The 12718-nt window shown below is 37.4% G+C and overlaps 1 protein-coding gene across 7 annotated transcripts in view; it reads left to right on the forward strand.

Moving 5' to 3' along the window:
- DCAF6 (DDB1 and CUL4 associated factor 6) overlaps window positions 1-12718 on the forward strand; it is an 89848-nt gene that overhangs the window by 2520 nt on the left and 74610 nt on the right. For all 7 annotated transcript variants that reach the window (XM_059675692.1, XM_059675693.1, XM_059675694.1 and 4 more), the window contains exons 2-3: window positions 8151-8212; window positions 10102-10194. In XM_059675692.1, coding sequence (XP_059531675.1) covers window positions 8151-8212; window positions 10102-10194 — 155 coding nt within the window. The remainder of the gene's footprint in view (window positions 1-8150; window positions 8213-10101; window positions 10195-12718) is intronic.

Raw genomic sequence — 12718 nt, forward strand, 5'->3', positions numbered from 1 at the left:
AGGTAAACACCGGAGTTAGCTGCCTCGAGCAACCACTTCACAAATACAAGTAAAAGACGGAACGGACATCACCCAGAACCACGGGAAAGCTGGCTGAGGGGAAATTCTTCAACTAGAAGGAAAGAGAACAGCGTACGAGACTCAGAGGAGGCGCAGTGCGGAAAATACAAAGGTGTGGAGGTGCGCGCGGAGCGGGCTGGTAGCTGAGGGTGCAGTTGTCCATTTCAATCGGGAGGGAGTCTCAGATTCTGAGCTCCAGTTCTGGGCGAGTCTCGAGGGACCCAGACTCAAACGGGAGAAGCGGGACTGTCTAGCATCGGTCGGAATGCGAGGGCAGCTTTCTCTCCGAGGTTTGCAGCGGTTGCTGGGACTCTGAGAGGCAGAGCCTCTGGGGACGGGACTGAGAGCAGCCATAACTGCTCCCTCCGCCTGCTCTGTTGATCCCGTGCGACCCGCCCCACCCAAACCCTGCGCAGAGCCATTTGCCGGATAGCCTCAGGCAAAGGCTAGATTAGTACCTCCTTAGAGGACAGAAGTTTTCCCATTGCAGACACAGCTGATTCTCACAACCAGTTGGCCTGGAGGTCAAATCCCCCTAGTATTAACTACAACAATCAAGGCTTAACTACAACAAGACTGCGCACAAAGACCACTAGGGGGTGCACCAAGAAAGCATAAAAAATGTGGAGACAAAGAAACAGGACAAAACTATTAATGGAGGATATTGAGTTCAGAACCACACTTTTAAGGTCTCTTAAGAACTGTCTAGAAGCCGCCGATAAATGTAGTGAGATCCTCAAGAAATCTAATGAGACCCTCGATGTTATGATAAAGAACCAACTAGAAATTAAGCATACACGGACTGAAATAACGAATATTATACAGACTCCTAACAGCAGACCAGAGGAGCGCAAGAATCAAGGCAAAGATTTGAAATGCGAAGAAGCAAAAAACACCCAACCAGAAAAGCAAAATGAAAAAAGAATCCGAAAATACGAAGATAGTGTAAGGAGCCTCTGGGACAGCTTCAGGCGTACCAACATCAGAATTATAGGGGTGCCAGAAGATGAGAGAGAGCAAGATACTGAAAACCTATTTGAAGAAATAATGACAGAAAACTTCCCCTACCTGGTGAAAGAAATAGACTTACAAGTCCAGGAAGCACAGAGAACTCCAAACAAAAGGAATCCAAAGAGGACCACACCAAGACACATCATAATTTAAATGCCAAGAGCAAAAGACAAAGAGAGAATCTTAAAAGCAGCAAGAGAAAGAAACTCAGTTACCTACAAGGGAATACGCATACGACTGTCAGCTGATTTCTCAACAGAAACTTTGCAGGCCAGAAGGGAGTGGCAAGAAATATTCAAAGTGATGAATGCCAAGAACCTACAGCCAAGATTACTTTATCCAGCAAAGCTATCATTCAGAATTGAAGGTCAGATAAAGAGCTTCACAGATAAGGAAAAGCTAAAGGAGTTCATCAACACCAAACCAGTATTATATGAAATGCTGAAAGGTATCCTTTAAGAAGAGGAAGAAGAAAAAGGTAAAGATACTAATTATGAGCAACAAATATGCATCTATCAACAAGTGAATCTAAGAATCAAGTGAATAAATAATCTGATGAACAGAATGAACTGGTGATTATAATAGAATCAGGGACATAGAAAGGGAATGGACTCACTATTCTTGATGGGGAAAGGGGTGTGGGAGATGCGGGAAGAGACTGGACAAAAATTGTGCACCTAGGGATGAGGACAGTGGGGGGGTAAGGGCAGAGGGTGGGGTGGGACCTGGGTGGAGGGGAGCTATGGGGGGAAAAAAGAGGAACAAATGTAATAATATGAACAATAAAGATTTACTAAAATAAAAAAATAAAAATAAAAATTTAAAAAAAAGATAAGCATTGCTTATAAAAGAAACTCATTTCTGTACATATCCTCTTTCCATATATCTTTCATTTTAGACAGACTTGTCTACTACTTGAATTACCACTTTCTAACTCCTCTAAAGGATGGTAATTGACAAAAGTAATTTTAAGGAACTTTTTGAAGGAGCCGTTCGCTAAAATACTTAAAATATTTAATATAAAGTGTTTAAGTTATGATTAAGTAGGGTCTTGGTCAGTGTGGGCTACTGTAACGAAATGCCATAAACTGGGTGGCTTATAAACAAGAGAAATTGATTTATAACAAATTTGGAGGCTGGAAGGCTGAGATCAGGTGTCCACATGGTCAGATTCTGTCTGGTGAGGCCTGCTTCCTGGTGCATAGCCATCTTTTCACCATAACCTCAGATGGCTGAAGGGCTGGCTTCTTCTCTGGGGTCTCTTAGAAAAGCCCTAAACCAATTCCACTCACCTCCCAGAGATCCCACCTCCTTATACTATCACTTTGGGCGTCAGGATTTCAATGGAGGAATTTGGGGATGAGAGGTATATAGTAGGCAGCCTGTGACAACTTTATAGTGGAGATTGAACATTTTTTGTAAGGGGATTAGGAAGACAATGTCTGAATATTATTAAAGTCAGTATGTATTGAAACGGATAATTTTCCATTTACAGTGGGTCCTTGACTTACGAGTGTCCCGACTAACGAGTTTTTTGACATACCAGCTGTCTCTTGGCCGATTTTTTGTGTTGAGTTGATAGAGTAATTTGAGTTAAGGAGCTCCTTAACGAGCTCGGTCTCAAAACAAATTAAACTCTTAAGTCAAGGCCCCACTGTACTCTTTTAATTAATTTTTATTTTTGAGAGTATTACAGATGTCCCCCATTTTGGCACATCCTGAATTATATCTACATTCAGATTTACCAAATCCATAATGTGTTGCCAAGTTACATTATTTGAACGTCAGTAAATTCTGACTTTGCCTCCTTTTTCTTTAGTCTTGAAATCTCTGAAAATTGGAAAATGTCTGACTTTAGTAGTGAAGATGTCAAATATGAAAATATATCAAATAGAATATGCTAATTCTTGAATATAAGACTAACAGAGACATATTTTCAGTCATAAATGTAGATAGCAGGATAGGATCGCTCTGCTGAGGACTCCATCCTTCCCTGGATGAATGCCTTTAGGAGGGATAAGAGCTTTTAGTAGCGCAGAACTTGTGTTACAGTTAGGTATTAGGTCAGTGTTAGCAAATGTTTTGATCACAATCCACAGTGAATATACACATACATGGCAATTTGAGATACACACACACACTGAAATAAAAGGTTCTATGAGTGGGATTTAGCCTTACTAGGTGGGGTACATTTTAATTTAGGTTCTTTATCATATTGAAAATGTTGAATATCCACTAATGAGTTTCAGCTTTGAGGTTTATTTGCCACCCATACACTTTGGTTAAATGTTCAGATTTACCTTCTTAATAATTTAAGAATTCTTTACATATTCTTGATGCAGGTCCTTAATCGGATATGCATTTTGCAGATATTTCTCCCACTTTGTCTTGTCCTTTATTTTTCTTAACAGTGTCTTTTGTAATTCATACTTTTGGTGTCCTATTTAAGACTCTCCACCTAATCCAAGATCAAAATGATTTCTACTATGCTTTTTTCCTAAAAGTTTTCTATTTTTAACTCTTACATTTAGGTTTATGAACAATTTTGAATTATTTATGCTATGAGGTAAGGGTCAAGTTTCAGTTCTTTGCCTATGAACGTGCATTGATTCAGCGCCATTTGGAAAAAGGCAGTCCTTTTCCCTTTGTTGAAAATCAATTGGCCATGACCATGGCTTTTCTTTCTATTTTTTTAGGTGTTCTTTCTTTTCCCTCAGCAGTGTCTTATAATTTTATTTTTTACAGTGTACAAATGTACACATATTTTGTTCTGTTGTTTCCTATATTTTGTTCTGTCTCTCCAGAGTTTTGTCACCCTTTGATTTTCATTTCCAGTTATGTGGTATGACGCCATGGGGGTTGTTACTTCAAGAAGACAGCAGTCAGTAGTGACAGATAAGGAGGTCATGAAAAGTATGTCTTGAGAAAAGACCATTGGATTCACTGATAACCCATGATTTCCAAGAGCAAAACCAGTAAAGAGGAAGCGACCAAAGGGACAATGTCAGAAAAGGAAGACCTGACCATGAGCTAGGGAGGGCAGCAAATGTAGATGATGGGAAATTTGGCATTAAAAAGTTGTTGAAAGGGACAATAGGATCAAGAAAAGTGAACATTTCTGTTAAGGCGCTTTCCTTCTCAGTATCACTCGCCTTATTCTTTTCTATTAACCACTTGAAGTTACCTCAGCTCCTTTAATAAAGTCTTTTTTTTAAATCATTCTCTTTTCAGACAATATTAATTTAGAACAATCCCACATGTGCATAGGGAGACTACTAATCTTGAGTGTCTACAGTATATCAGGCACATCTGTGAGTTTTCCATATGCTAATTGTTTACTCTCAGCATTAAACCTATAAAGTTGATGGTATTATTCCCATCAGATGTAAAACTTTTACCAGTGTGAAAACTGAGGCTCTTAGAGGTTAGGTTTTGCCCAGAGTATGTGTAGTATGTTCCAAGTTAGGTATTTAAACCCAGTTCTGACCTTTCTGGTCTCAAGCATGTCATATTCTAAAAAGAGAGTTAGTTATGCAGATAAGTAAGTTACAACGCTATTTAATAAGTTTCACAGCCATTAAAATGAGCAATAGCTCAATATTTATTGTCATTGAAAGATGTTCCTCCCAAATTATTGAGTGAAACACATAGAACAGAGTGAAGACTTTGATCCCATTCATTTATCCATTGATTCAGCAAATACAGATTGAGTGCCTGCTTTGTGCTAGGCGCTGCTCTAGGCATTTGTTCCTCTTGTTTATGGCGTTTATAATCTATTAATACTGAGTGGAATGTTGAGATGGAAATGGGATAATAAGCCAGTTTGGCTTGCAGAAAGACTGGAGTAGGAAGCCACAGTGATAAGTAAATTCACCCATAACAAGAGTGTAATTGTTGGAAGAGTTTTCCATGGCTTGTTACATTTCTGCACATCTTGTGAGCAGAGGCACTGGCTGCTTTGTTCTGGACTATCTTTCCAAGAATGTTTACATAGTGTCTCCCTCTGGGGCAGAGGGCAGATTTATTTATTGTCCGGCATAATGAAGGCAATGTGTCCTTTTATCAGGCAGGTTTATTTGATACAAGATTTGGGTCCCTGCAGTTCAGAGGTCTCTGGCTGTGATTCAGATCCAGTGCTTGCACAGTGGTGCACCCAGATTGCTCCGCATTGCCCAGAGGGAATTGGGGGCTGAGGAGTAAAGGGTAAACCTGAAGCCCATACCGTTTGCTGGGCCATGAGTAGTAAAGTATTTGCTTTTGGCTTGCGAGTCCTTTTCTTCTGCCAGCTCCCATGAAATGGCAGGTAGCTTGTTAGCTTGCAAGTAGGCCAGACTCTGCAGGCATGAGTTTATTTTTACTTTTATTTGAGGGCATTCAGTTTCTTTAACTTACAGTTCTTATTTTCTGGTGGTTTTCAGTTCCCATTTATTGAAAGCGCATTTAATTGCTGAAAGGGTAGAGGGCGTTGACATTGTTACTTCTAGAAGCACGTTTTATGGGATGTGTGTAGTACAACCATTTTGATCTCCAAAGTCATGTTAAAAAATACTCAGGAGCTATCTACTTAACTGTTGTGCTTCAGCGTGTGTCTTATGCACAGATTTCGTAGATGAGCATTCCTGCTGGAACTCACTTTGTCTTCTGTCTCAGGTGCCATCATTATTTTCTGTAGACAGAAATGGCTAGAGCTGTTTTTTCAAAACCAGATTTTTAAAGTTTGGAAAAGTTTCTAGTACATTTATAAAAACATTTTAATGAATTGTTGTCATGTTGTTGATTTGAGTACTTTATTTCTTAACTGTGAATTAGTTACTCAGTAGAATTACCAAGCCTGCCATTGGTCAAAGAAAGAAGAATTTTTAAAAAAAGTTATTTATTTGCGCCCAGCTGGTGTGGCTCAGTGGTTGAGTGTCAACCTATGAACCAGGAGGTCACAGTTCAATTCTCTTCAGGGCACATGCCCAAGTTTTGGAATCAATCCCCAGGGTGGGGCGTGCAGGAGGCAGCCAATCAATGATTCTCTCTCATTGATGTTTCTATCGCTCTCTCCCTTCCTCTCCGAAATCAATAAAAAAAAATATTTTTTAAAAATTTGCTATTAGTAATGTTTTATAACTGAAAATCAGATTTGAAAAGTTAAAGGAAAATACCTTACTGAATTTCTGTCCATTGTTTTATTCCAAAGAGTTTTGGAACCCACACACAAAAAGAAATTATTTTTTAATCCATATGTTCATCCTCTAGCCATCTTGCCTGTTATATGGAAGGAGAAAGAAAACAATTTGGCTTCAAAGAAGATGCTGATCTTTATGTAGAATGGTGAGAAAACATAATAAAGAAATCTGTCCCTGTGACAGTATACAGAGAGCATAGTCAAATTTAATTTTATCCGAGATTTCATCAGCCTGATTACTTAGCTAATTATCACTCTTTGTCACATACTCAGCTTCCTTTCATTACAGTTTCTGAATAAACATGAAGCTTTTTGGTCCATCTTTGGTAAAGATGATTCATGTCTTAAAGGGAAACATATTTCTCTTTTTCAAAGAAGGAACATATTCTATTTTTGTAGTATTTTAACTGTTCTGCTGTCGATGGACATTTAGATTGACTTTATTTTTTGCTGCCACATTTCATCATTGTAAAATGAGCTTTGAAATACTTCAGCATTTCTCAAATGGAGATGTGTTTAAGTAGAGGTGGCATCTAACAAGCACTGTGCGCCACCCTATTTAAATTGAAAACCCGTCCTCCACCTCCAGGCCTCTCTCACCCCTTTCTCTGCTTTACTTTTCCATGTAGCACCTTCACCAAGTGCCATATTGTTACTGTCTTTCATCCCTCACTAGAGGACAGGGCTCTTTTTCTTTTTTGTTTTACCACCATATTCCTAGCTCCTAGAATACTACTTGCAACAGAGTAAGTACACTAAGTATTGAATGTATTTGTTGGATGAATGAGTGAATGAAGGGAACCTTGAGTGTTTGCTGTGGTCCAGACACTGTGCTAAGTAAGCGCTTTATGCCCTTGAAATCACTCAATCCTTACAATAACTAAAGGGTGTCCCAAAATACATGCAAGAAGTAATTTTGATAGAAATCACAGGTTTATAATGAAAAATTGTAAATTTTTTATTGATTCATAAAGTATACAGTATAGGGTTATGTATGGAATAGCATGTCGGGTAAATGGCCTCCACGGCTTTGCTGGCACATACGCACTCTTTTGTTGAAATTTTCCATGACCGTTTTGCATAAATGTGGCTGAATTTCGATGAGGCTCATTTTCATCTTGATGGCTTGGTTAATCGACAAAATTGTCTCATTTGGGGTTCAGAAAATCCATGAGTGATTGTTGAGAAACAAACGCATCCACAACGTGTCACCGTTTGGTGCGGATTTGGGGCTGGAGGCACCATAGGACCATTCTTCTTCGAAAATGCGGCTGCTCAGGCAATAATAAAAGAGTGCGCATGTGCCAGCAAAGCCGTGGAGCCATTTACCTGACATGCTATTCCATACATAACCCTATACTGTATCCTTTATGAATCAATAAAAAATTTACAATTTTTCATTATAAACCTGTTTTTTCCATCAAAATTACTTCTTGTGTGAATTTTGGGACACTCTGTATAAGAGGTAGGTAGGTACTCTAATGAGGAAACTAGGGCATAGGACAGTGATGGCGAACCTATGACACGCATGTCAGAGGTGACACGCGAACTCATTTCTTTGGTTGATTTTTCGTTGTTAAATGGCATTTAAATATATAAAATAAATATCAAAAATATAAGTCTTTGTTTTACTATGGTTGCAAAGATGAAAAAATTTCCATATGTGACACGGCACCAGAGTTAAGTTAGGGTTTTTCAAAATGCTGACACGCCGAGCTCAAAAGGTTCACCATCACTGGCATAGGATGAGGTTAATTTGCCCAATTTCACTTAGCTTATAAGTGGAAGAGTTGAAATTAGAGCTTGAATCTACTTATGCCAGATCCTAGGCTCTTAACTTCAGTGTTCTACTTTCCGCAGCAATAAATGGTAGGATATATTTAGTTCTTTTTTTCTTTTGAAACAGGAAGAAGAGAATTTATCCAAAGATTAAAACTTGAAGCAACCCTGAATGTGCATGATGGCTGTGTAAGTAATCGTTGTTTTTCAACCGTGAAGGACTTTCAAACTGAGTATTTAAATGTTTGATAAAATGCCCCAGTCTTGCACTCTGAAAGATTGCTGGTTCACGAAGGAAGCAGCCCATTGATGTTTCTCTCTCTCTCTCCTTCTCCCTCCTCTCTCTAAAAATCAATTTTAAAATCTTAAAAAAAAATTCCCCAGTTTTCCCTGAAGAGATTGTGACTGGCTAATAAACTGGGAGAATAAAGTTTTACATTAAAGTGATTTTGAATTTGGAAAAGTATATGTTAGGTGTTTTTTTTTAAAGTAGAGATGGTCCATGTTACTCCATCTTGACTAAAAGTGGAAGTCTAATTCTTTTTTTGAAATTTAGATATAGTTCATATACCATAAAATTCACCCATCTTAATGTGTAATTCAGCATTTTATTTTTATTTTTTATATTATTTATGTATCTATTTTATTGACTGTATTGGGGTGACATTGGTTAATAAAATTATATAGGTTTCAGGTGTACAATTCTCTAATACACTGTATATTGTATTGTGTGTTCGCCATCCCAAGTCAAGTCTCCTTCCATCACCATTTATCTCCCCTATAATTCAGTGGTTTTTAAAATATAATCATAATGTGGTACCGCCGTCACCACTATCTAATTCTAGTATATTTTCAGCATCTGAAGTATAAGTTTGTACCATTTATCAGTCGTTCCCATGCCCTCCCCACCTAGCTGTTGGCCTTCACTAGTTTACTTTCTGTCTCTGTAGATATGCCTCTTCTGGACTTTTTATGTAAATAGAATAACATATGTGGCTTTTCAGACTTGCTTCTTTCACTATCATTAACGTTTTCAGGGTTTGTCCATGTCACAATATGGGTAATGTGGCTGAATAATATTTCATTGCGCAGATATTTTGTTATAAGCAAACAGGCAGTCCCATTTTGTTTATGATATTTGGGTTGGTTTCCCTTTGGGCTTTTATGAATGATGCACCCATGGACTTTGGTGTACAAGTTTTTGTGTGACATGTTTTCTTTTCTCTTGCATATAGACCTTGTTGTGGAATTAATGGGTCACAGCACAACTCTGTGTCAGTTTTGAGGTGCTGCCAAACTTTTTTCCAAAGAGCTGTACTGTTTTGCATTCTTTCCAGCAATGTATAAGACCTCCAATTTCTTGATATCCTCACCAACTCTTACTTTCTGTGTGTTTTTTTAAAATTATTATAGCCATCCTAATAGGTGTGAAATAGTAACTCATTGTGGTTTTAGTTTTCGTGAAGATTTACACCTGTTTTCTTCTAAGAGTTTCATCGTTTTGGCTATTACATTTAAATGTTTGATCATTTTCAGTTAGTTTTTATATATGGTGTGAAGTAGGGGTCTAAATTCATTCTTTTGCTTGTGTATATCCAGTTGTCCCAGCATCATTTGTTGAAAAAACTGTTCTTTCTCCATTGAGTAGTCTTAGACTCCTTGATAAAAATTACTTGACCATGGATGTAAGGGTTTATTTCTGACCATCAGTTCCATTCTGTTGATGTGTGCTTATGGTTATGACAGCACCACACAGCCTTGATCACTGCAGCTTTGTAGTAAGTTTTTCTATTTGCTTTTTATGTGACCCAGTTTTATGTCTCTGGATATGAAATGAATTTGTTAAAATAATTTAAATAATAAAATTTAAGAGAGACGACATTTCATTGTGAATATTCAGAATATTGTGTTTGCTAAATAGTAGTCAGCATGTACTTTCAGGAAGTAAATTGATAAATACTATTTTCCGTATACACAACCTCATTAGTGATACAAATTTTGAACCATCAGTTAAGTAAAAGATTCATACTTGTTTTTATGTTCAGTTTGCTGCAACCCCTTTTTTGCTTTCTTTTTAGGTTAATACAATCTGTTGGAATGAGACTGGAGAGTATATTTTATCTGGCTCAGATGACACCAAGTTAGTAATTAGTAATCCTTACAGCAGAAAGGTAAGTGGTTTATAAAATCTACAATTTCATGAGAGAGAGAAAAATCAAGAAACTAGAAATCAAGAAAATGTAAATAATCATGGACTGGGCATTTGTAATAGAATATTCTTACTTTGCTCACATTTGTTATATAATTTATAAGTTATTACAGCCAGGTCCCTACTTTCCTTTGGAAAACGTTAGGTTTCCTTCTGCTTTTTGACTCTAGAATACTTAAGCATGCTTCATGTTATCCAAGTGGATAAAATTGCCAAAGTGATACTATCTCAATAAACCATTCTTTGGGGGCCAGGGAGGCAATGTGATTTTTTTTCCTTTCTGCTCAGAGAAACTAATTTTCAACCAAGCAGTGTAAGAAACGGGATTTTATCAGTTTAAAAACAGTCGCTAGGTTCTAGTGACTCGTTTCTTCAGTTCAGTAAACTGGGCTATGAACTAGGATTGTGTTCTGGTTCTTCCTGGCTCTTCCTCTGACTTCTTATATAGAAGGAATGTGCAGCTATTTTTATGTCAGTGAGAACATGGTAGATGGGCACCCTTTTTTAATAGTATCAATCTTACAGAATAAATAGTTATGTATTTTTTATTCCTACAAACAGTTAAGATATTTAAATAAATGTTTGTGGTCCTTCAGCCTAAAAAGAGGTTCACATTGAGGCTGTCCTTGAGGGAAAAGATAGGTCACAATTTTATTTCAAGACAGCTTTGCTTAATTGTGCTGGCTTACCAGAGGGAAACTTGATGTTTTCAAGCTCTACTTCTCGTAGGCCTGTAATTACTAGGACAACCTTTTTCTTACAGTGGAGAAATTCCTCATCATTAGAACTTCAGTGCTTACAATACACAAAGCACTCATCTAGGTACCAATGAAATTTCTTTAAAAAATGCAGAGCTTTGTATTTTTTTAAATTGTGATAAAATGCACATAACATAAAATTAACCATTTTTAGGAGTTCAGCTCAGTGACGTTATATACATTCACCTATTGTGATACCATCACTCCCATCCAGCTACAGAACTCTTCATCTTGCAGAACTCAGACTCTGCCCATGAAACCGGAGTTCCCCTCCCAGCACCCTCCCCCCAGCCCACAACCAATATTCTACTTTCTTTCTCTCTGAATTTGACTAAGTACTGCATCTACTTCTAGGTACAACCGCTGGTGCTGCTGGCCGTAGTTTGATGTTAATGAAATTCACATATGTTTATGCAGCATTTGTCCTGTTGTGACTGGCTAATTTTACTCAGCATAATTTTCTCAATGTTCACCCACATTACAGCATGTGTCAGATTTTCCATCCTTTTTAAAGCTGAATAATATTCCATTGTGTGGATAGACCACATTTTATTTATCCATTCATCTATCAGTGGACACTTGGGTTGCTTTTGTCTGTTGTAAATAATGTTGCCGTGAACGTAAGTGTATAAATATCTCTGCAAATCCCTGCTTTTAGTTATTTTGTGAAAATGACCACTGGGCCCTAGCTGGTTTGCCTCAGTGGATAGAGCATCGGCCTGCGGACTGAAGGGCCCTGGGTTCGAATCTGGTCAAGGGCACATGCCCAGGTTTTGGGCTAGATCCCCAGTAGGGGGCATGCAGGATGCAGCCGATTAATGATTCTTTCCCATCATTGATGTTTCTACCTCTCTCCCCCTTTCCCTTTCTCTCTGAAATAAAAAGATACATATATATTTTAAAAAGCCCAATGGCATAATTTTTAAAAGATCAGGTGTTCCTCTTTTAATTGCTTTTTTAACACTAGATTGCCCAAGGAAGTCATTTTGACTGCTTTTTAATTTCAATTAGAAAAACAATTATGTATATAAGGACACAATGTCTTAGAATTTTGTGACTTTTTGTACAACATATAAATGCGTTTATTAATAATTGTAGTTACCTCCCCCTCCTTCATTTCCGGTATATATATATATATGTTATACCTATATTGCCCAAAAGCAGTCATTTTGACTGCTTGGGAAATTATGACTCTTATTATTGAATTGAGTAAATTTCTTATATGACCAGTTCGGCTCTGTATTGAAATAACAGTTTTCATTTTTTTTCGATTACCGTCACATGATAACATACAAGTACATGATAAATTGTCGATACTTGATAAGTTGCAGTTGCTCAATAAGCTAAACTAGTACTTGTTATTTGAATCTTTATGCAGTGATACTTGTTCTAATAAGTTGTTTATTTTACTTCTTTTGCGCCCTAAATTCATGAAAGAAATGTCGAATAGAAGTGAGTTATTGGAAAAGCTAAGGAACATAAGTGAAGAGTGCTCCGATATTATTCTTTCACAATGCAGTCATTTTGACTGCTTTTGGGCAATATACGTATATACTGAATTTCAGTCTTTCTAGTGTTAAAAATGATATTTGCTTTATGCATGGTTCCTAGTAGATTATATTTATTTGAAAAGCAATTGCTCATTACCTATCCTCATTTCCAATTTGAGAAATGATTAATCAGGTAATACTTTCAGAGATTTTAGGTATAGGGAGACTATCTTTTTCA

The sequence above is a fragment of the Myotis daubentonii genome, chromosome 18, assembly GCF_963259705.1.
Source record: "Myotis daubentonii chromosome 18, mMyoDau2.1, whole genome shotgun sequence".
In the NCBI taxonomy this organism is placed as follows: domain Eukaryota; kingdom Metazoa; phylum Chordata; class Mammalia; order Chiroptera; family Vespertilionidae; genus Myotis; species Myotis daubentonii.